Genomic DNA, 18,287 nt, shown 5'->3' on the forward strand with positions numbered 1-18,287 from the left:
GAGAGCTGCCTGGCCGCCCAGCAGAGGCTCCGTTTGTCCGTCCTGCCTGCTTGCCCCCGCTGCCCCCCCTCCCCCCCGAGAGACAGGGGATTTCCACCAAAGCCACTGTCCCCGCCATGGGGCACGCCAGCATTTCGGGGAAAGGGCCCTGCCTGCTCTCCTTGCCCTCCAGTAACCCCCAGCCCAACCAGTCAGCAAGCAACACTTGGCTGCATCATCAGTCTCCGGCAGACTCCAGACAACTGAGGTCTTGGTCCCAGTGTGTGGGGTCAGCAGCATCTGCTGCGGGGACCTGCCTGCTCCGGGCAGGTGAGCCCTTGGCCCGGCCTTGCTGGGTCAGGGCACCTGGGTTCCTCTGGGAGCTGGCAGGGTGGGAGCTGGGGCTCATCCAGGAGCCCCCCCCGGCAGCTCTTGCACTGGCTCCAGCCCCCGCACATACCCAAACCCGGCAGCAACGAGCAGCAGCTGTTTTGGGATCCATCTGTCAGGATGTGCCGCCTTTGGGCTCCGGGTCTGCGTGGCCAAGGCAGGAGCCTCTGGACACCTCTGGCAAGCCCTGCGCCGCCAGCACTACCTGCAACCCGTGCAGGACTGTATCCTCTTTCCAAACTGATTCCCTTTCTCCCTCCCTGCTGGCATCTCATGTCAGGACCACGAGTGTCCTCCTGAGGTTGAGGGTGCTTGTTGTGCCTTTGCCAGAGGGGAGGACAAGCCTCACGTCCCCAGCAGCAGCTGACCTCCTCTGCTCTGGCCGTGTCCCCAAGGTGTGCCGGTGCTCCCCAGGGCTGAGCTCAGGGCTGAGCCCCCTCAGCATGTGGGTCGCAGGGAGATGCATCCACTGTGGGGGCCAGCCCCAGATCTGCCCTGGAGGGACAGCGGCTCCTGTTTGATCACCACCATGTGATGCTGGGGGTGGGGGCTTGGCTGTTGCTGCTATTTACATTTTTTGTCCTAGAAATGGTTATCTCCAGGTAGATTTTATTCAGGCCCCGGAGCAGTAGGTCTGCTTGCCACCACGCCTCACACGGACTGACCTGCAGCTGTGCCCTCTTCCAGTGCTTCCCACCGGGGGCTCAGAGTGACGCCTCTAGTATCCCCACGCGACCCCAGCATGCCACCCATGTGCGAGGTAGCCAGGTTTCACATCCTCCCCGCCGCACGTCATCCACTTTCTGTTCCAGCCGCATCTTCCTCTTTCCCTCCCAGCAAGGAGGGAAGTGGGTCCTGAGCCACTGTGCTGCCTTGTCTACATCCCAGGACGGATTTGCTCCTTGTCTGGGGGTTTCCTCAGTGCCTGCTTCTCCTCTGCAGCCCCACGGCAATGGCGGTTTTGCCAATTTGTGCCTCTGTCTCAATCCTTGAGCGTGAGGCTCACACACGTGGGGCTCAGCATGTCCCTGCCTTGTGGGCTCAGACCCAGTCATGGGCATAACCTGGAGCTCCAGCACCAAAGGCCTCCAGCCCAGCCTCTGCACGGACGCTGTGCTGGGCCCCACGGAGCCTGCAGGGCACCCCACCACCCCCACCCCACATGCACAAGCCTCGTGTGTAGCCTCCATGCGCCCGGGCGGTGATGGGGAAGGAAAGGGGAACCAGGACAGGCATTGTCACAGACTTCCCGAGCAGGGCTGCGGTGTCACCAGTTACCAGGCAAAGCTGCTGCTGGGAGAACTCGTCTGGCTGAGGGCAAGATCCAGCTTTGCTCCCCTTCTCCCCCAACTAATGGCTCTTGGGTGTGGCTGCAGTGTTCCCCTCCACTGCCCTGAGTACACGCGTGTGTGCATGTGTGCGTGTGTGTGTGCATGACAGGGAACAATGCCTGTGGGAACAGGGCTGTCAGATGAACTGGTCTCATCACCTATAGTTTGCCTGTTCACCCTCTGTATCATCCTAGCCCTGCAAGGGGGTTAGCCACATGCCCTCGCACCCATGGGGTGAACGCTGGCGGTGCGGAGCCCAGCCATCCCATGCAGCCTCCCTGGGTGCTGGTGGATCCAGCGAAGACTCCCCTGCTCAGGGTCTCGGCCCTGACTGGCGTTGGGTCTGCCCACACCCAGTTCACCAGAGAGCCACATGCCCCAGGGATGCTGCTGATGTCTGTGGTACAGTAGGATGGGTTGGGCTGTCCCAGAGCCCCTTTCTGGCCTTGCCATGAGCATGGTTATCTGCCAATGGGCTTTATGGTCACCCCAGGAGCCACAAATGGGTGCCTGCCCCATGGGACTGCTCTTTAGAGGTGCTAAGATCCCACCTACATCGGCTGGGAGAACCCAGGAGTCCTGAGGTCACCCTACCCCTTCCCTCTGCCCAAAAGCTGGAGCTAGATCCCTGGAGCTCTGCCCAACGCCCACAACCCACCACCCCATAAATCACCCAGACATCGAGGGGGCTTCAAGAGCTGCAGTCACCCCCTAGCACATGCAGAGAATGGACTCACAGTGAGGGTTGCATGGCAGGATGAGCCCCAATCCACTTTATTGTGGTGACAAAGCAGCACAGCAGGAGTGGAGAGTCCAGGACGGTGTGCCAAGGGGGAGCTTTGGGGTAGGGCACACCTCCCCTCCCTTCAGGGGTCTGCAGGGGAGACCCCGCATCTGGGCTGGGAGGAGATGCCACGTCCCCAGCTGGAGATGGCCGTGGGGCCAGGGGCTGTGGGCAGGGCAGCCCCAGCACGGCAGGGGTGTGGGCTGGGTACCGGGACCACTGTAGGCTCCCAGGCTCTGCAGCAGTTTCCCCTGGCAGTGGGTGTGCTGAAGCAGCCCCAGGTGCCACCTGAGATCGCCCCAGCCATTGGAAGCAGCCCAGTCCCTGTGGGAACTGGACTCTGCCAGGTCTGGCTCTGGAGACGTCTCCAGCATGTCAGCGAGTGGTGCGTAAATGGGGGGGGTTGCTGATGAAGTGGAGCAGGCATATGGGTCACCAGGGTGAGCAGCTCCCATGAGGCTAAGGTGAAGGCCGACTGAGGGTGCAGAGGGTGCAGCTGGGGGGAGGCTGGGAGCCCTGGGCCCTGCCCCCTCACAAGACGCCCCGCTGGTTGCGGGCGCTGTTCATCTTCATGGCCTTGATGATGAGGATGGTGCCCGCGATGATGCCGACGATGCCCACGGCCAGGCCCAGGGCGCACACCAGGGTCTCGGTGCTCTCGGAGGCGGGGAGGGGCAGCTGGGGTTCTGCGGAGGGGGGAGGGTGGGTGAGGATGGGGCGCTGAGCCCCCCTCGCTGCCTGCAAGGGGAGGGGACCCAGGCATCCGGGCCCCAGCCCGGCCCCCCTCCTCACCCCAGTGCTTCAGGAGGGCGGTGGGCAGCCCCCAGTGCTCCACGCGGCAGTCGTAGTAGTCCCCCCGGGTGGGGATGAAGGGCAGGTAGGAGAACTTGCGGAAGCTGTGGTCCTCCCGGGGGTAGAAAACGGTCTCGAGGACGCCGTCCGTCACCACCTGCCCGTTCCTCAGCCACGTGATGGTGATGATGGATGGCCAGAACTTGTCCACGTAGCAGATCAGGATGTTGGGGTCCCCCAGCTCCACGGGGTCCTCGGAGAACACCGTCACCTCAGGTGGCACTGGCAGGGGATGGAGAAGGGGTTACTGCAGTCTCGGGTCAGCCAGGCTTTGCTGCCTCGGGCTGGGCTGGGGCCTCCTGCCCCACCGACCTGGCCCCCTTGTGCTCCTCCGCCCACCCAGGGAGACCCCGCAGCCCGGCTCGGGGCTGTGCCCGCGTCCCCACACGCTCCAGGGGAGCAGGGTGCCGTGCACCCCGCTGGCGGCTGGGCCGCAGGGTGTGGGAGCCACAGCCCTGGCAGCGTCCCCGGGGCTGAAGGCGCTGGCCGTGCTGCGGCCGGGTTGTTACCGATGGTGGCCTGCGAGCGGTTGGACCTTTGAATCATGATCTCCAGGTTCTGTTTTGCTACTGCCATGTTCTGCAGAGCTCCCTGCGCCTCGAAGGTGGCGAAGTTCCCGAACTCGGGCAGGCGCCAGATGGTCTCCGTCTTCTGCAGGTCCACGTGGAAGATCTCGTCCCCATCGAAATCAAACATGAACTCGCCGCCCTCCTGCTGCAGCGTCTCAGCCCGCTGGTAGAATTCGGCCTGGATCAACACGTTCCGCACTGGGAAGGGACAGGCATTAGGGTCAGTGCCCTTCCCGCTGCCGCAGGGCTCGCCCCGTCTCCCCGCGGGCTCCCCCTGGGGACACTGCGTGGGTGCAGGGAGGCCCTGATGGGGAGAAGGGCCCACCCGGAACCTCCCTCTCTCCCTTCCCGCAGGGGTCCCACAGGGCTGGGCAGGTGCTGACACCCGCCCCTCCCCAGGAAAGGGAGCGCTCGGACACCCGCTCTGCCCCCAGCCCCCAACTCCAGCACCTCCATGCCACCAGGAGGTTTCCCTTCCTCATCTCCTGGGGCCGGGGCCGGTGACAGGCTGTGGGACCACCGGCACCTGTCCCCAGAGGTGCTGCGGGATGGGGTGGTGGTCCCGGGGCCCCAAGGACTTGGGCACTGGCTGTCCTGCCCCACGCACGAACCCCGCCTGGGCCAGGCCACACGGGGCGCAGCCGCCACGAAGGGAGGAGACCCAGGAGCGGTGGGTGCTGCGGGGACCTGAGCCCCGAGCTGGGGCACTGGGGGAGCAGGAGGGCAAGGAGACCGGGGCCGGGGGAGGTCCAGGAACGAGCGTCCCGGCCCCCTCCACCGCTTCCTGCCCTGCCCTGCCTTCCTGGGGTGCACCTGGAGCCCATGTCCACCCAGGGGATGGGTGAGATGGAGGGACGGAGCTCCCCACGGCCAGGGCCCTGCCCCAAGCCTTACGCCAGCCCCCCACCGCCCGCCCCGTGGGTGCAGGGCACCCCACGCCCCACCTCTGCCCCCAGACCCACCACCCCAGCGCCCCGGTGCCCTCACGCACCTTTCACGGCCCCCGCGCCCTGCAGGGTCAGCACTGCCAGCAGCGCCAGCGGGACGCCCCGTCCTCCGGCCATCGCCTCTCCCGGCAGCGGGCAGCGAGAGCGGGACCGGACGAGGGGCAGGCGTTGCTCTTGGGCCGGGGAGCTGAGTGCCGGGGCCCCCGGGGCCGGGGGACAGGGCCCCCCCAGGTGCCCAGCCACTAGGAGGGAGCCCTGCCTCTGACTCGGCTGTTCCCAGGCAGAGCAGCAGCACCCAGCACCCTGCAGAGCAGACAGACGGACGGACGCTCCGGCAGGGCGCCGCAGGGGTGCACCGTTGAACTCGGGCCGCGCACGCCCCCGGACAGGGCTTTGGGGAGGGGGCAGGTGGCGGCCGCCGAGGCCGGGGAGCCCCAGTGCTGGCGGGGGCCGGCAGCCCCCTCCCCGGGGTCGCTGCCCCAGCGCGGACCAAGTGTCAGCGGGAGCCCTGCGGGGCCCGGCTCTGCCTGGTGACGGCTGATGCTGCCCAGCCTCGCTCCTCACTGGTCCTCGCTGGGACTCCCAGCCCCGGCACTGGGCAGGAGCGGGGCCGTACCCCAAAGCGGCAGAGTCCGGCTCTCCTGGGGGGTCCCAGCACCTTTCCAGCCTCTGCTGTGAGCAGCGATGGAGACCGGTCGTGTCCTGGGAGCTGGGGCCGTGCTGGTGGCGCTGGTGGTGCTGGGAGCCCAGCCGGGCGGTGGCCAGGAGACCTCAGGTGAGCTCAGAGCCGGGGCACGGGCGGGGTGTTGGTGGGGTTGGATCCCACACGTGTCCTGAGGGCAGGTACTGGGGGTCTGGGGCTGGGGGGCCGCCGGGGGCTGCCCCCACCGAATCCCTCGTCCTGTCGTCTGTCCTCCGCGGGCCCTGGGAGCAGCGGGCTCCAGGTGAGACCCGGTTCCCAAACGGTTTGGGGATGATGCTCCCCGCCCTCGCTGAACCCCGGGAAGCGCCTCTGGGCCCGGTTCTGCTCTGGCTCCCTCCTGCCCCTCCCTTCCCCTGGGCTCTGTCCCCTCCAGCTCTCCGCAGTCCCCAGGCGGAGAAACGGAGTCCTTGCGGGGTCAGGATCCCATCTCCAGTCCTAGCGCAGCTGTGTGGCTCTGGGGGAGGCTGGGAGGAGAATGGTGGTGGGGAGGGAGCCCCACGGTGCCTCCCTGCCCTCCCGTGACCTGCAGCCCTGCACAAACAGGGTTTTTCCAGAAGATGACTAAGGCTGAGTGTCACTACCTCAACGGCAGAAAGCAGGTGAAGTTTCTGGTGAAGGACATCTACAACCGGGAGCAGATGTCGCACTTTGACAGCGATGTGGGTCACTTTGTGGCCGACACCCTCCTGGGTGAGCCAGATGCCAAGTACTGGAACAGCCAGCCGGACATACTGGAGAGGCATCGGGCTGAGGTGGACAGGTTGTGCCGACACAACTACGAGGTGGTGACCCCTTTCACCGTGGAGAGGAGAGGTGAGTGCGTGCCAGAACATTTCCCTGGGGGACGGGCCCAAGCCAAGTCCCTGAGCTCGCAGGCGGGGAGAGAGCGTGTCTGTGCCGTGCTTGAGCCTGGCCCCGGGCAAAGCCCCTGCGCCCTTCCACCAGGACGCGAGTCCCTCACCCCCTCGCTGGGCACGTCCTGCGTGGGACCGCTGGTCCGAGGGTGGGGGCCGGCACGCAGGGTGGCCCCTGGGGTCTGCCAGCCCCTTGCCAGCTCTCTCTCGCTCTCCCCCAGTTGAGCCCAAGGTGAGGGTCTCCCCCATGCAGTCGAGCTCCCTGCCCCAGACCAACAGGCTGGTTTGCTACGTGACGGGGTTTTACCCCGCGGAGATTGAGGTGAAGTGGTTCAAGAACGGGCAGGAGGAGACGGAGCACGTGGTGTCCACGGACATGATCCAGAACGGAGACTGGACCTACCAGGTGCTGGTGATGCTGGAAACCACCCCGCAGCGCGGGGACACCTACGTGTGCCAGGTGGAGCACGTCAGCCTGCAGCACCCCGTCACCCAGCAGTGGGGTAAGGCCCTGCCCGGCAGCCTGGTGGGGTGGGGGCCCAAGCCCCTGGTCCCGCTGGGGAGTGGGACGGGGGTCCCCCCAGCCCTGACGCCCTGCTCTCGTCCCCGCAGAGGTACAGTCGGACACCGCCAGGAGCAAGATGCTCACGGGGGTGGGGGGCTTCGTGCTGGGACTCATCTTCCTGGCGCTGGGGCTCTTCCTCTACATGCGCAAGAAGGTGAGAGCTGTCGGGAGAGTGGGTGGAGGGTCCCCGGGGTGTCTCCTGTGCACGGGGTGGAGGCTGCGGTTCTGCCCCTGCTCTGACGCTGACCTCGTCTCTCCGTGTTTCAGGGTGCCTCGTTCCCCAGGCTGCAGGTAATGTCTGCCCATCTCCCCTGACCCTGGTCCAGCCTTCCCTTGTGGGCTGGTCCCCACCTGCTCCCAATGGCAGCGTGTCCGTATGGAGCATGTCCCCTGATAGCGCCGGGGCAGAGCCCTGGGGACACGCCAGCCCGGTGGTCACCCCCTCTTCTCTCCCCACAGAGCTCCTGAATGAACTCCTGCCCCTGTGGATCTGCTCTGCCGCTGTCCATCCTCTGCCCCCCAGCATCGCCTCTGCCTCACGCTGCCCTGTCCCAGAGCCCCACGTCCCTGCACTGATCCCCGGGGTCACCCCCTCCCTCCCATCCCAGCCCAGCTTCGCTGTCGCAGCTCTGCAGCCCCGGGGTCCCCAGGGCCCTGTGACGGTGGCCCTCGGCTGCTCCGGCTCTACCTAATAAAACGTCCCAGTATCCTCTGGCCCTGGTTGTTCGGGGACAGTGGGGCAGGGGTGGGTCACTCCCTTCCCTGTGCCCACAAGTCCGTGACAGGGCTCCGAGTCCTCAGCAGGGAACAGACGTGCTTGGGGCTGCCAACGGTGGGGGGACACTGCGAGGGGGGTCAACACCCCTTCCCCTGTGAGGTGGGGTGGGCAGGCGGCAGAGCCTGCCTCTAGGATGGATCAGGGCTGGGGACGAGGGGTCATGAGTCCCCTCACCTGCTCTGGTGAGTGGCTCCATGTCCCAGACCCCGCTGTGGTGGGGGGAGCAGGGCCCTGGGGTGGGGGGGGCCCCATTTGGTCATGGCTGCTCCGCTCACGGGGCACCGCCCTGCACCCCAACACGGCACCCACCACGCCAGCCCCACAGCCCCCCCCGGCCGCCCTGTTCCCCACCACACTGTATCACCAGGACGAGTGGGGCACCGATGAACAGAATGAGTGGTGCCAGGCTGTCCCCAACCACCTTTACTGTTGCTCGGAAGCACATCAGAGCCTGGGAAGGCAGAGCCCTGCTCAGTGGGGTGCCCATGGGGCACGACAAGGGGGCAGCGGTGGGGTGGAGCGGGGTGGGGGGACACAGGGCAGGGGTGTGGGGCGCAGGGCTTGGCCGAGGGGATGCAGCTGGGACGTGAGGGCGAGGGTTGGTGGGGGCTGGAGGGCTGGGAGGGCACCCTGGGCCCTGCCCCCTCACAAGACGCCCCGCTGGTTGCGGGCGCTGTTCATCTTCATGGCCTTGATGATGAGGATGGTGCCCGCGATGATGCCGACGATGCCCACGGCCAGGCCCAGGGCGCACACCAGGGTCTCGGTGCTCTCGGAGGCGGGGAGGGGCAGCTGGGGTTCTGCGGAGGGGGGAGGGTGGGTGAGGATGGGGCGCTGAGCCCCCCTCGCTGCCTGCAAGGGGAGGGGACCCAGGCATCCGGGCCCCAGCCCGGCCCCCCTCCTCACCCCAGTGCTTCAGGAGGGCGGCGGGCAGCCCCCAGTGCTCCACGCGGCAGTCGTAGTAGTCCCCCCGGGTGGGGATGAAGGGCAGGTAGGAGAACTTGCGGAAGCTGTGGTCCTCCCGGGGGTAGAAAACGGTCTCGAGGACGCCGTCCGTCACCACCTGCCCGTTCCTCAGCCACGTGATGGTGATGATGGATGGCCAGAACTTGTCCACGTAGCAGATCAGGATGTTGGGGTCCCCCAGCTCCACGGGGTCCTCGGAGAACACCGTCACCTCAGGTGGCACTGGCAGGGGATGGAGAAGGGGTTACTGCAGTCTCGGGTCAGCCAGGCTTTGCTGCCTCGGGCTGGGCTGGGCTGGGGCCTCCTGCCCCACCGACCTGGCCCCCTTGTGCTCCTCCGCCCACCCAGGGAGACCCCGCAGCCCGGCTCGGGGCTGTGCCCGCGTCCCCACACGCTCCAGGGGAGCAGGGTGCCGTGCACCCCGCTGGCGGCTGGGCCGCAGGGTGTGGGAGCCACAGCCCTGGCAGCGTCCCCGGGGCTGAAGGCGCTGGCCGTGCTGCGGCCGGGTTGTTACCGATGGTGGCCTGCGAGCGGTTGGACCTTTGAATCATGATCTCCAGGTTCTGTTTTGCTACTGCCATGTTCTGCAGAGCTCCCTGCGCCTCGAAGGTGGCGAAGTTCCCGAACTCGGGCAGGCGCCAGATGGTCTCCGTCTTCTGCAGGTCCACGTGGAAGATCTCGTCCCCATCGAAATCAAACATGAACTCGCCGCCCTCCTGCTGCAGCGTCTCAGCCCGCTGGTAGAATTCGGCCTGGATCAACACGTTCCGCACTGGGAAGGGACAGGCATTAGGGTCAGTGCCCTTCCCGCTGCCGCAGGGCTCGCCCCGTCTCCCCGCGGGCTCCCCCTGGGGACACTGCGTGGGTGCAGGGAGGCCCTGATGGGGAGAAGGGCCCACCCGGAACCTCCCTCTCTCCCTTCCCGCAGGGGTCCCACAGGGCTGGGCAGGTGCTGACACCCGCCCCTCCCCAGGAAAGGGAGCGCTCGGACACCCGCTCTGCCCCCAGCCCCCAACTCCAGCACCTCCATGCCACCAGGAGGTTTCCCTTCCTCATCTCCTGGGGCCGGGGCCGGTGACAGGCTGTGGGACCACCGGCACCTGTCCCCAGAGGTGCTGCGGGATGGGGTGGTGGTCCCGGGGCCCCAAGGACTTGGGCACTGGCTGTCCTGCCCCACGCACGAACCCCGCCTGGGCCAGGCCACACGGGGCGCAGCCGCCACGAAGGGAGGAGACCCAGGAGCGGTGGGTGCTGCGGGGACCTGAGCCCCGAGCTGGGGCACTGGGGGAGCAGGAGGGCAAGGAGACCGGGGCCGGGGGAGGTCCAGGAACGAGCGTCCCGGCCCCCTCCACCGCTTCCTGCCCTGCCCTGCCTTCCTGGGGTGCACCTGGAGCCCATGTCCACCCAGGGGATGGGTGAGATGGAGGGACGGAGCTCCCCACGGCCAGGGCCCTGCCCCAAGCCTTACGCCAGCCCCCCACCGCCCGCCCCGTGGGTGCAGGGCACCCCACGCCCCACCTCTGCCCCCAGACCCACCACCCCAGCGCCCCGGTGCCCTCACGCACCTTTCACGGCCCCCGCGCCCTGCAGGGTCAGCACTGCCAGCAGCGCCAGCGGGACGCCCCGTCCTCCGGCCATCGCCTCTCCCGGCAGCGGGCAGCGAGAGCGGGACCGGACGAGGGGCAGGCGTTGCTCTTGGGCCGGGGAGCTGAGTGCCGGGGCCCCCGGGGCCGGGGGACAGGGCCCCCCCAGGTGCCCAGCCACTAGGAGGGAGCCCTGCCTCTGACTCGGCTGTTCCCAGGCAGAGCAGCAGCACCCAGCACCCTGCAGAGCAGACAGACGGACGGACGCTCCGGCAGGGCGCCGCAGGGGTGCACCGTTGAACTCGGGCCGCGCACGCCCCCGGACAGGGCTTTGGGGAGGGGGCAGGTGGCGGCCGCCGAGGCCGGGGAGCCCCAGTGCTGGCGGGGGCCGGCAGCCCCCTCCCCGGGGTCGCTGCCCCAGCGCGGACCAAGTGTCAGCGGGAGCCCTGCGGGGCCCGGCTCTGCCTGGTGACGGCTGATGCTGCCCAGCCTCGCTCCTCACTGGTCCTCGCTGGGACTCCCAGCCCCGGCACTGGGCAGGAGCGGGGCCGTACCCCAAAGCGGCAGAGTCCGGCTCTCCTGGGGGGTCCCAGCACCTTTCCAGCCTCTGCTGTGAGCAGCGATGGAGACCGGTCGTGTCCTGGGAGCTGGGGCCGTGCTGGTGGCGCTGGTGGTGCTGGGAGCCCAGCCGGGCGGTGGCCAGGAGACCTCAGGTGAGCTCAGAGCCGGGGCACGGGCGGGGTGTTGGTGGGGTTGGATCCCACACGTGTCCTGAGGGCAGGTACTGGGGGTCTGGGGCTGGGGGGCCGCCGGGGGCTGCCCCCACCGAATCCCTCGTCCTGTCGTCTGTCCTCCGCGGGCCCTGGGAGCAGCGGGCTCCAGGTGAGACCCGGTTCCCAAACGGTTTGGGGATGATGCTCCCCGCCCTCGCTGAACCCCGGGAAGCGCCTCTGGGCCCGGTTCTGCTCTGGCTCCCTCCTGCCCCTCCCTTCCCCTGGGCTCTGTCCCCTCCAGCTCTCCGCAGTCCCCAGGCGGAGAAACGGAGTCCTTGCGGGGTCAGGATCCCATCTCCAGTCCTAGCGCAGCTGTGTGGCTCTGGGGGAGGCTGGGAGGAGAATGGTGGTGGGGAGGGAGCCCCACGGTGCCTCCCTGCCCTCCCGTGACCTGCAGCCCTGCACAAACAGGGTTTTTCCAGGAGATGGCTAAGTTTGAGTGTCACCACCTCAATGGCACCAAGAACATCAGGTATCTGGAAAAGTACATCTACAACCGGGAGCAGAGGGCGCACTTTGACAGCGATGTGGGTCACTTTGTGGCTGACACCCTCCTGGGTGAGCCAGATGCCAAGTACTGGAACAGCCAGCCAGACCTACTGGAGAGGAAACGGGCTGAGGTGGACAGGTTGTGCCGACACAACTACGAGGTGGTGACCCCTTTCACCGTGGAGAGGAGAGGTGAGTGCGTGCCAGAACATTTCCCTGGGGGACGGGCCCAAGCCAAGTCCCTGAGCTCGCAGGCGGGGAGAGAGTGTCTGTGCCGTGCTTGGGCCTGGCCCCGGGCAAAGCCCCTGCGCCCTTCCACCAGGACGCGAGTCCCTCACCCCCTCGCTGGGCATGTCCTGCGTGGAGACCGCTGGTCCGAGGGTGGGGGCCAGCACGCAGGGTGGCCCCTGGGCTCTGCCAGCCCCTTGCCAGCTCTCTCTCGCTCTCCCCCAGTTGAGCCCAAGGTGAGGGTCTCCCCCATGCAGTCGAGCTCCCTGCCCCAGACCAACAGGCTGGTTTGCTACGTGACGGGGTTTTACCCCGCGGAGATTGAGGTGAAGTGGTTCAAGAACGGGCAGGAGGAGACGGAGCACGTGGTGTCCACGGACATGATCCAGAACGGAGACTGGACCTACCAGGTGCTGGTGATGCTGGAAACCACCCCGCAGCGCGGGGACACCTACGTGTGCCAGGTGGAGCACGTCAGCCTGCAGCACCCCGTCACCCAGCAGTGGGGTAAGGCCCTGCCCTGCCCGGCAGCCTGGTGGGGTGGGGGCCCAAGCCCCTGGTCCCGCTGGGGAGTGGGACGGGGGCCCCCCCAGCCCTGACGCCCTGCTCTCGTCTCCGCAGAGGTGCAGTCGGACGCCGCCAGGAGCAAGATGCTCACGGGGGTGGGGGGCTTCGTGCTGGGACTCATCTTCCTGGCGCTGGGGCTCTTCCTCTACATGCGCAAGAAGGTGAGAGCTGTCGGGAGAGTGGGTGGAGGGTCCCCGGGGTGTCTCCTGTGCACGGGGTGGAGGCTGCGGTTCTGCCCCTGCTCTGACGCTGACCTCGTCTCTCCGTGTTTCAGGGCGCCTCGTTCCCCAGGCTGCAGGTAATGTCTGCCCATCTCCCCTGACCCTGGTCCAGCCTTCCCTTGTGGGCTGGTCCCCACCTGCTCCCAATGGCAGCGTGTCCATATGGAGCGTGTCCCCCGATAGCGCTGGGGCAGAGCCCTGGGGACACGATAGTCCGGTGGTCACCCCCTCTTCTCTCCCCACAGAGCTCCTGAATGAACTCCTGCCCCTGCGGATCTGCTCTGCCGCTGTCCATCCTCTGCCCCCCAGCGTCGCCTCTGCCTCACGCTGCCCCATCCCAGAGGCCCCTGTCCCCGCACTGATCCCCGGGGTCACCCCCTCCCTCCCATCCCAGCCCAGCTTCGCTGTCGCAGCTCTGCAGCTCTGGGGTCCCCAGGGCCCTGTGACAGTGGTCCTCAGCTGCTCCGGCTCTACCTAATAAAACGTCCCAGTATCCTCTGGCCCTGGTTGTTCGGGGACAGTGGGGCAGGGGTGGGTCACTCCCTTCCCTGTGCCCACGAGTCCGTGACAGGGCTTTGAGTCCTCAGCGGGGACCAAACATGCTTGGGGCTGCCAACGGTGGGGGGACACTATGAGGGGGGGTCAACACCCCTTCCCCTGGGAGGTGGGGTGGGCAGGCGGCAGAGCCTGCCTCTAGGATGGATCAGGGCTGGGGACGGGGACGAGGGGTCATGAGTCCCCTCACCTGCTCTGGTGGGTGGCTCTGTGTCCCAGACCCCGCTGTGGTGGGGGGAGCGGGGCCCTGGGGTGGGGGGGGCCCCATTTGGTCATGGCTGCTCCGCTCACGGGGCACCGCCCTGCACCCCAACACGGCACCCACCACGCCAGCCCCACAGCCCCCCCCGGCCGCCCTGTTCCCCACCACACTGTATCACCAGGACAAGTGGGGCACCGATGAACAGAATGAGTGGTGCCAGGCTGTCCCCAACCACCTTTACTGCTGCTCAGAAGCACCCCAGAGCCTGGGAAGGCAGAGCCCCGGTCAGTGGGGTGCCCATGGGGCATGGCAAGGGGGCAGCGGTGGGGTGGAGCGGGGTGGGGGGACACGGGGCAGGGGTGTGGGGCGCAGGGCTTGGCCGAGGGGATGCAGCTGGGACGTGAGGGCGAGGGTTGGTGGGGGCTGGAGGGCTGGGAGCCCTGGGCCCTGCCCCCTCACAAGACGCCCCGCTGGTTGCGGGCGCTGTTCATCTTCATGGCCTTGATGATGAGGATGGTGCCCGCGATGATGCCGACGATGCCCACGGCCAGGCCCAGGGCGCACACCAGGGTCTCGGTGCTCTCGGAGGCGGGGAGGGGCAGCTGGGGTTCTGCGGAGGGGGGAGGGTGGGTGAGGATGGGGCGCTGAGCCCCCCTCGCTGCCTGCAAGGGGAGGGGACCCAGGCATCCGGGCCCCAGCCCGGCCCCCCTCCTCACCCCAGTGCTTCAGGAGGGCGGCGGGCAGCCCCCAGTGCTCCACGCGGCAGTCGTAGTAGTCCCCCCGGGTGGGGATGAAGGGCAGGTAGGAGAACTTGCGGAAGCTGTGGTCCTCCCGGGGGTAGAAAACGGTCTCGAGGACGCCGTCCGTCACCACCTGCCCGTTCCTCAGCCACGTGATGGTGATGATGGATGGCCAGAACTTGTCCACGTAGCAGATCAGGATGTTGGGGTCCCCCAGCTCCACGGGGTCCTCGGAGAACACCGTCACCTCAGGTGGCACTGGCAGGGGATGGAGAAGGGGTTACTGCAGTCTCGGGTCAGCCAGGCTTTGCTGCCTCGGGCTGGGCTGGGCTGGGGCCTCCTGCCCCACCGACCTGGCCCCCTTGTGCTCCTCCGCCCACCCAGGGAGACCCCGCAGCCCGGCTCGGGGCTGTGCCCGCGTCCCCACACGCTCCAGGGGAGCAGGGTGCCGTGCACCCCGCTGGCGGCTGGGCCGCAGGGTGTGGGAGCCACAGCCCTGGCAGCGTCCCCGGGGCTGAAGGCGCTGGCCGTGCTGCGGCCGGGTTGTTACCGATGGTGGCCTGCGAGCGGTTGGACCTTTGAATCATGATCTCCAGGTTCTGTTTTGCTACTGCCATGTTCTGCAGAGCTCCCTGCGCCTCGAAGGTGGCGAAGTTCCCGAACTCGGGCAGGCGCCAGATGGTCTCCGTCTTCTGCAGGTCCACGTGGAAGATCTCGTCCCCATCGAAATCAAACATGAACTCGCCGCCCTCCTGCTGCAGCGTCTCAGCCCGCTGGTAGAATTCGGCCTGGATCAACACGTTCCGCACTGGGAAGGGACAGGCATTAGGGTCAGTGCCCTTCCCGCTGCCGCAGGGCTCGCCCCGTCTCCCCGCGGGCTCCCCCTGGGGACACTGCGTGGGTGCAGGGAGGCCCTGATGGGGAGAAGGGCCCACCCGGAACCTCCCTCTCTCCCTTCCCGCAGGGGTCCCACAGGGCTGGGCAGGTGCTGACACCCGCCCCTCCCCAGGAAAGGGAGCGCTCGGACACCCGCTCTGCCCCCAGCCCCCAACTCCAGCACCTCCATGCCACCAGGAGGTTTCCCTTCCTCATCTCCTGGGGCCGGGGCCGGTGACAGGCTGTGGGACCACCGGCACCTGTCCCCAGAGGTGCTGCGGGATGGGGTGGTGGTCCCGGGGCCCCAAGGACTTGGGCACTGGCTGTCCTGCCCCACGCACGAACCCCGCCTGGGCCAGGCCACACGGGGCGCAGCCGCCACGAAGGGAGGAGACCCAGGAGCGGTGGGTGCTGCGGGGACCTGAGCCCCGAGCTGGGGCACTGGGGGAGCAGGAGGGCAAGGAGACCGGGGCCGGGGGAGGTCCAGGAACGAGCGTCCCGGCCCCCTCCACCGCTTCCTGCCCTGCCCTGCCTTCCTGGGGTGCACCTGGAGCCCATGTCCACCCAGGGGATGGGTGAGATGGAGGGACGGAGCTCCCCACGGCCAGGGCCCTGCCCCAAGCCTTACGCCAGCCCCCCACCGCCCGCCCCGTGGGTGCAGGGCACCCCACGCCCCACCTCTGCCCCCAGACCCACCACCCCAGCGCCCCGGTGCCCTCACGCACCTTTCACGGCCCCCGCGCCCTGCAGGGTCAGCACTGCCAGCAGCGCCAGCGGGACGCCCCGTCCTCCGGCCATCGCCTCTCCCGGCAGCGGGCAGCGAGAGCGGGACCGGACGAGGGGCAGGCGTTGCTCTTGGGCCGGGGAGCTGAGTGCCGGGGCCCCCGGGGCCGGGGGACAGGGCCCCCCCAGGTGCCCAGCCACTAGGAGGGAGCCCTGCCTCTGACTCGGCTGTTCCCAGGCAGAGCAGCAGCACCCAGCACCCTGCAGAGCAGACAGACGGACGGACGCTCCGGCAGGGCGCCGCAGGGGTGCACCGTTGAACTCGGGCCGCGCACGCCCCCGGACAGGGCTTTGGGGAGGGGGCAGGTGGCGGCCGCCGAGGCCGGGGAGCCCCAGTGCTGGCGGGGGCCGGCAGCCCCCTCCCCGGGGTCGCTGCCCCAGCGCGGACCAAGTGTCAGCGGGAGCCCTGCGGGGCCCGGCTCTGCCTGGTGACGGCTGATGCTGCCCAGCCTCGCTCCTCACTGGTCCTCGCTGGGACTCCCAGCCCCGGCACTGGGCAGGAGCGGGGCCGTACCCCAAAGCGGCAGAGTCCGGCTCTCCTGGGGGGTCCCAGCACCTTTCCAGCCTCTGCTGTGAGCAGCGATGGAGACCGGTCGTGTCCTGGGAGCTGGGGCCGTGCTGGTGGCGCTGGTGGTGCTGGGAGCCCAGCCGGGCGGTGGCCAGGAGACCTCAGGTGAGCTCAGAGCCGGGGCACGGGCGGGGTGTTGGTGGGGTTGGATCCCACACGTGTCCTGAGGGCAGGTACTGGGGGTCTGGGGCTGGGGGGCCGCCGGGGGCTGCCCCCACCGAATCCCTCGTCCTGTCGTCTGTCCTCCGCGGGCCCTGGGAGCAGCGGGCTCCAGGTGAGACCCGGTTCCCAAACGGTTTGGGGATGATGCTCCCCGCCCTCGCTGAACCCCGGGAAGCGCCTCTGGGCCCGGTTCTGCTCTGGCTCCCTCCTGCCCCTCCCTTCCCCTGGGCTCTGTCCCCTCCAGCTCTCCGCAGTCCCCAGGCGGAGAAACGGAGTCCTTGCGGGGTCAGGATCCCATCTCCAGTCCTAGCGCAGCTGTGTGGCTCTGGGGGAGGCTGGGAGGAGAATGGTGGTGGGGAGGGAGCCCCACGGTGCCTCCCTGCCCTCCCGTGACCTGCAGCCCTGCACAAACAGGGTTTTTCCAGGAGATGGCTAAGTTTGAGTGTCACCACCTCAATGGCACCAAGAACATCAGGTATCTGGAAAAGTACATCTACAACCGGGAGCAGAGGGCGCACTTTGACAGCGATGTGGGTCACTTTGTGGCTGACACCCTCCTGGGTGAGCCAGATGCCAAGTACTGGAACAGCCAGCCAGACCTACTGGAGAGGAAACGGGCTGAGGTGGACAGGTTGTGCCGACACAACTACGAGGTGGTGACCCCTTTCACCGTGGAGAGGAGAGGTGAGTGCGTGCCAGAACATTTCCCTGGGGGACGGGCCCAAGCCAAGTCCCTGAGCTCGCAGGCGGGGAGAGAGTGTCTGTGCCGTGCTTGGGCCTGGCCCCGGGCAAAGCCCCTGCGCCCTTCCACCAGGACGCGAGTCCCTCACCCCCTCGCTGGGCATGTCCTGCGTGGAGACCGCTGGTCCGAGGGTGGGGGCCAGCACGCAGGGTGGCCCCTGGGCTCTGCCAGCCCCTTGCCAGCTCTCTCTCGCTCTCCCCCAGTTGAGCCCAAGGTGAGGGTCTCCCCCATGCAGTCGAGCTCCCTGCCCCAGACCAACAGGCTGGTTTGCTACGTGACGGGGTTTTACCCCGCGGAGATTGAGGTGAAGTGGTTCAAGAACGGGCAGGAGGAGACGGAGCACGTGGTGTCCACGGACATGATCCAGAACGGAGACTGGACCTACCAGGTGCTGGTGATGCTGGAAACCACCCCGCAGCGCGGGGACACCTACGTGTGCCAGGTGGAGCACGTCAGCCTGCAGCACCCCGTCACCCAGCAGTGGGGTAAGGCCCTGCCCGGCAGCCTGGTGGGGTGGGGGCCCAAGCCCCTGGTCCCGCTGGGGAGTGGGACGGGGGCCCCCCCAGCCCTGACGCCCTGCTCTCGTCCCCGCAGAGGTGCAGTCGGACGCCGCCAGGAGCAAGATGCTCACGGGGGTGGGGGGCTTCGTGCTGGGACTCATCTTCCTGGCGCTGGGGCTCTTCCTCTACATGCACAAGAAGGTGAGAGCTGTCGGGAGAGTGGGTGGAGGGTCCCCGGGGTGTCTCCTGTGCACGGGGTGGAGGCTGCGGTTCTGCCCCTGCTCTGACGCTGACCTCGTCTCTCCGTGTTTCAGGGTGCCTCGTTCCCCAGGCTGCAGGTAACGTCTGTCTCCCCTTGACCCCCCAGCCCCCAGCCCCCCACAATTACTGATTTCTCCCCTTTCTCACCCCCCCCACCTCCTCGCAGCGCACCTGAAATCAAACTCCAGCCCCTGCAGATCTGCTCCATCACCAGAATCTCTTCCCGCCCACCCCCAGATGATCCTCATCTCCCCACCCCCCCGCATTGTACCCACAGCCACTTTGGAATAATAAATTGGGATGGAGAGCCAGGCGTGGG

The 18,287-nt window shown here is 67.9% G+C and overlaps 6 protein-coding genes across 8 annotated transcripts; 3 read left to right on the plus strand and 3 right to left on the minus strand.

Moving 5' to 3' along the window:
* Nucleotides 1-2,439: 2,439 nt before the first annotated feature.
* On the minus strand, nucleotides 2,440-5,070 carry LOC138682758 (HLA class II histocompatibility antigen, DR alpha chain-like). The gene is made up of 4 exons (XM_069774159.1): nucleotides 4,897-5,070; nucleotides 3,846-4,103; nucleotides 3,277-3,558; nucleotides 2,440-3,170 (listed from the first exon to the last, which is right to left on the minus strand). Exons 1-4 carry the CDS (start codon nucleotides 4,967-4,969, stop codon nucleotides 3,016-3,018), a joined length of 768 nt encoding a protein of 255 aa, XP_069630260.1. The 5' UTR covers nucleotides 4,970-5,070; the 3' UTR covers nucleotides 2,440-3,015.
* A 125-nt stretch (nucleotides 5,071-5,195) lies between these two features.
* On the plus strand, nucleotides 5,196-12,932 carry LOC104323948 (class II histocompatibility antigen, B-L beta chain). 2 transcript variants are annotated; one of them, XM_069774153.1, is made up of 6 exons: nucleotides 5,196-5,627; nucleotides 6,099-6,368; nucleotides 6,631-6,912; nucleotides 7,022-7,128; nucleotides 7,242-7,265; nucleotides 12,825-12,932. In XM_069774153.1, the coding sequence occupies exons 1-6, from the start codon at nucleotides 5,537-5,539 to the stop codon at nucleotides 12,831-12,833; spliced, it is 783 nt and encodes a 260-aa protein (XP_069630254.1). In that variant the 5' UTR covers nucleotides 5,196-5,536; the 3' UTR covers nucleotides 12,834-12,932. The 2 variants fall into 2 exon arrangements, with proteins under 2 accessions (XP_069630254.1, XP_069630252.1); XM_069774151.1 differs by lacking the exon at nucleotides 12,825-12,932 and adding an exon at nucleotides 7,434-7,688 and having other exon boundaries at nucleotides 5,198-5,627.
* Nucleotides 8,276-10,512, minus strand: LOC138682759 (HLA class II histocompatibility antigen, DR alpha chain-like). The gene is made up of 4 exons (XM_069774160.1): nucleotides 10,284-10,512; nucleotides 9,233-9,490; nucleotides 8,659-8,940; nucleotides 8,276-8,552 (listed from the first exon to the last, which is right to left on the minus strand). The coding sequence occupies exons 1-4, from the start codon at nucleotides 10,354-10,356 to the stop codon at nucleotides 8,398-8,400; spliced, it is 768 nt and encodes a 255-aa protein (XP_069630261.1). The 5' UTR covers nucleotides 10,357-10,512; the 3' UTR covers nucleotides 8,276-8,397.
* LOC138682753 (class II histocompatibility antigen, B-L beta chain-like) lies at nucleotides 10,817-18,230 on the plus strand. 2 transcript variants are annotated; one of them, XM_069774149.1, is made up of 6 exons: nucleotides 10,817-11,014; nucleotides 11,486-11,755; nucleotides 12,017-12,298; nucleotides 12,413-12,519; nucleotides 12,633-12,656; nucleotides 18,135-18,230. In XM_069774149.1, the coding sequence occupies exons 1-6, from the start codon at nucleotides 10,924-10,926 to the stop codon at nucleotides 18,141-18,143; spliced, it is 783 nt and encodes a 260-aa protein (XP_069630250.1). In that variant the 5' UTR covers nucleotides 10,817-10,923; the 3' UTR covers nucleotides 18,144-18,230. The 2 variants fall into 2 exon arrangements, with proteins under 2 accessions (XP_069630250.1, XP_069630249.1); XM_069774148.1 differs by lacking the exon at nucleotides 18,135-18,230 and adding an exon at nucleotides 12,825-13,046.
* On the minus strand, nucleotides 13,535-15,908 carry LOC138682760 (HLA class II histocompatibility antigen, DR alpha chain-like). The gene is made up of 4 exons (XM_069774161.1): nucleotides 15,678-15,908; nucleotides 14,627-14,884; nucleotides 14,053-14,334; nucleotides 13,535-13,946 (listed from the first exon to the last, which is right to left on the minus strand). The coding sequence occupies exons 1-4, from the start codon at nucleotides 15,748-15,750 to the stop codon at nucleotides 13,792-13,794; spliced, it is 768 nt and encodes a 255-aa protein (XP_069630262.1). The 5' UTR covers nucleotides 15,751-15,908; the 3' UTR covers nucleotides 13,535-13,791.
* On the plus strand, nucleotides 16,211-18,213 carry LOC138682754 (class II histocompatibility antigen, B-L beta chain-like). The gene is made up of 6 exons (XM_069774150.1): nucleotides 16,211-16,408; nucleotides 16,880-17,149; nucleotides 17,411-17,692; nucleotides 17,802-17,908; nucleotides 18,022-18,045; nucleotides 18,135-18,213. The coding sequence occupies exons 1-6, from the start codon at nucleotides 16,318-16,320 to the stop codon at nucleotides 18,141-18,143; spliced, it is 783 nt and encodes a 260-aa protein (XP_069630251.1). The 5' UTR covers nucleotides 16,211-16,317; the 3' UTR covers nucleotides 18,144-18,213.
* Nucleotides 18,231-18,287: the final 57 nt, after the last annotated feature.

Source organism: Haliaeetus albicilla, chromosome 29 (genome assembly GCF_947461875.1).
Source record: "Haliaeetus albicilla chromosome 29, bHalAlb1.1, whole genome shotgun sequence".
In the NCBI taxonomy this organism is placed as follows: domain Eukaryota; kingdom Metazoa; phylum Chordata; class Aves; order Accipitriformes; family Accipitridae; genus Haliaeetus; species Haliaeetus albicilla.

Excerpts from the sequence above, each read along its gene's own strand:
- LOC138682759 (XM_069774160.1), bottom strand. The coding sequence starts at position 10,356 with ATGGCCGGAGGACGGGGCGTCCCGCTGGCGCTGCTGGCAGTGCTGACC. Across the intron at positions 8,941-9,232 it reads CCGCTCGCAGGCCACCATCG|TGCCACCTGAGGTGACGGTG; the intron begins GTAACAACCCGG and ends ATCCCCTGCCAG. Across the intron at positions 8,553-8,658 it reads CGCCCTCCTGAAGCACTGGG|AACCCCAGCTGCCCCTCCCC; the intron begins GTGAGGAGGGGG and ends CCCCCTCCGCAG.
- LOC138682754 (XM_069774150.1), top strand. The coding sequence starts at position 16,318 with ATGGAGACCGGTCGTGTCCTGGGAGCTGGGGCCGTGCTGGTGGCGCTG. Across the intron at positions 16,409-16,879 it reads CGGTGGCCAGGAGACCTCAG|GGTTTTTCCAGGAGATGGCT; the intron begins GTGAGCTCAGAG and ends CTGCACAAACAG. Across the intron at positions 17,909-18,021 it reads TCCTCTACATGCACAAGAAG|GGTGCCTCGTTCCCCAGGCT; the intron begins GTGAGAGCTGTC and ends TCCGTGTTTCAG.
- LOC138682760 (XM_069774161.1), bottom strand. The coding sequence starts at position 15,750 with ATGGCCGGAGGACGGGGCGTCCCGCTGGCGCTGCTGGCAGTGCTGACC. Across the intron at positions 14,885-15,677 it reads GGGCGCGGGGGCCGTGAAAG|TGCGGAACGTGTTGATCCAG; the intron begins GTGCGTGAGGGC and ends GTCCCTTCCCAG. Across the intron at positions 14,335-14,626 it reads CCGCTCGCAGGCCACCATCG|TGCCACCTGAGGTGACGGTG; the intron begins GTAACAACCCGG and ends ATCCCCTGCCAG.
- LOC104323948 (XM_069774153.1), top strand. The coding sequence starts at position 5,537 with ATGGAGACCGGTCGTGTCCTGGGAGCTGGGGCCGTGCTGGTGGCGCTG. Across the intron at positions 6,369-6,630 it reads TTTCACCGTGGAGAGGAGAG|TTGAGCCCAAGGTGAGGGTC; the intron begins GTGAGTGCGTGC and ends GCTCTCCCCCAG. Across the intron at positions 7,129-7,241 it reads TCCTCTACATGCGCAAGAAG|GGTGCCTCGTTCCCCAGGCT; the intron begins GTGAGAGCTGTC and ends TCCGTGTTTCAG.
- LOC138682758 (XM_069774159.1), bottom strand. The coding sequence starts at position 4,969 with ATGGCCGGAGGACGGGGCGTCCCGCTGGCGCTGCTGGCAGTGCTGACC. Across the intron at positions 4,104-4,896 it reads GGGCGCGGGGGCCGTGAAAG|TGCGGAACGTGTTGATCCAG; the intron begins GTGCGTGAGGGC and ends GTCCCTTCCCAG. Across the intron at positions 3,559-3,845 it reads CCGCTCGCAGGCCACCATCG|TGCCACCTGAGGTGACGGTG; the intron begins GTAACAACCCGG and ends ATCCCCTGCCAG.
- LOC138682753 (XM_069774149.1), top strand. The coding sequence starts at position 10,924 with ATGGAGACCGGTCGTGTCCTGGGAGCTGGGGCCGTGCTGGTGGCGCTG. Across the intron at positions 12,299-12,412 it reads CCCCGTCACCCAGCAGTGGG|AGGTGCAGTCGGACGCCGCC; the intron begins GTAAGGCCCTGC and ends TCGTCTCCGCAG. Across the intron at positions 12,520-12,632 it reads TCCTCTACATGCGCAAGAAG|GGCGCCTCGTTCCCCAGGCT; the intron begins GTGAGAGCTGTC and ends TCCGTGTTTCAG.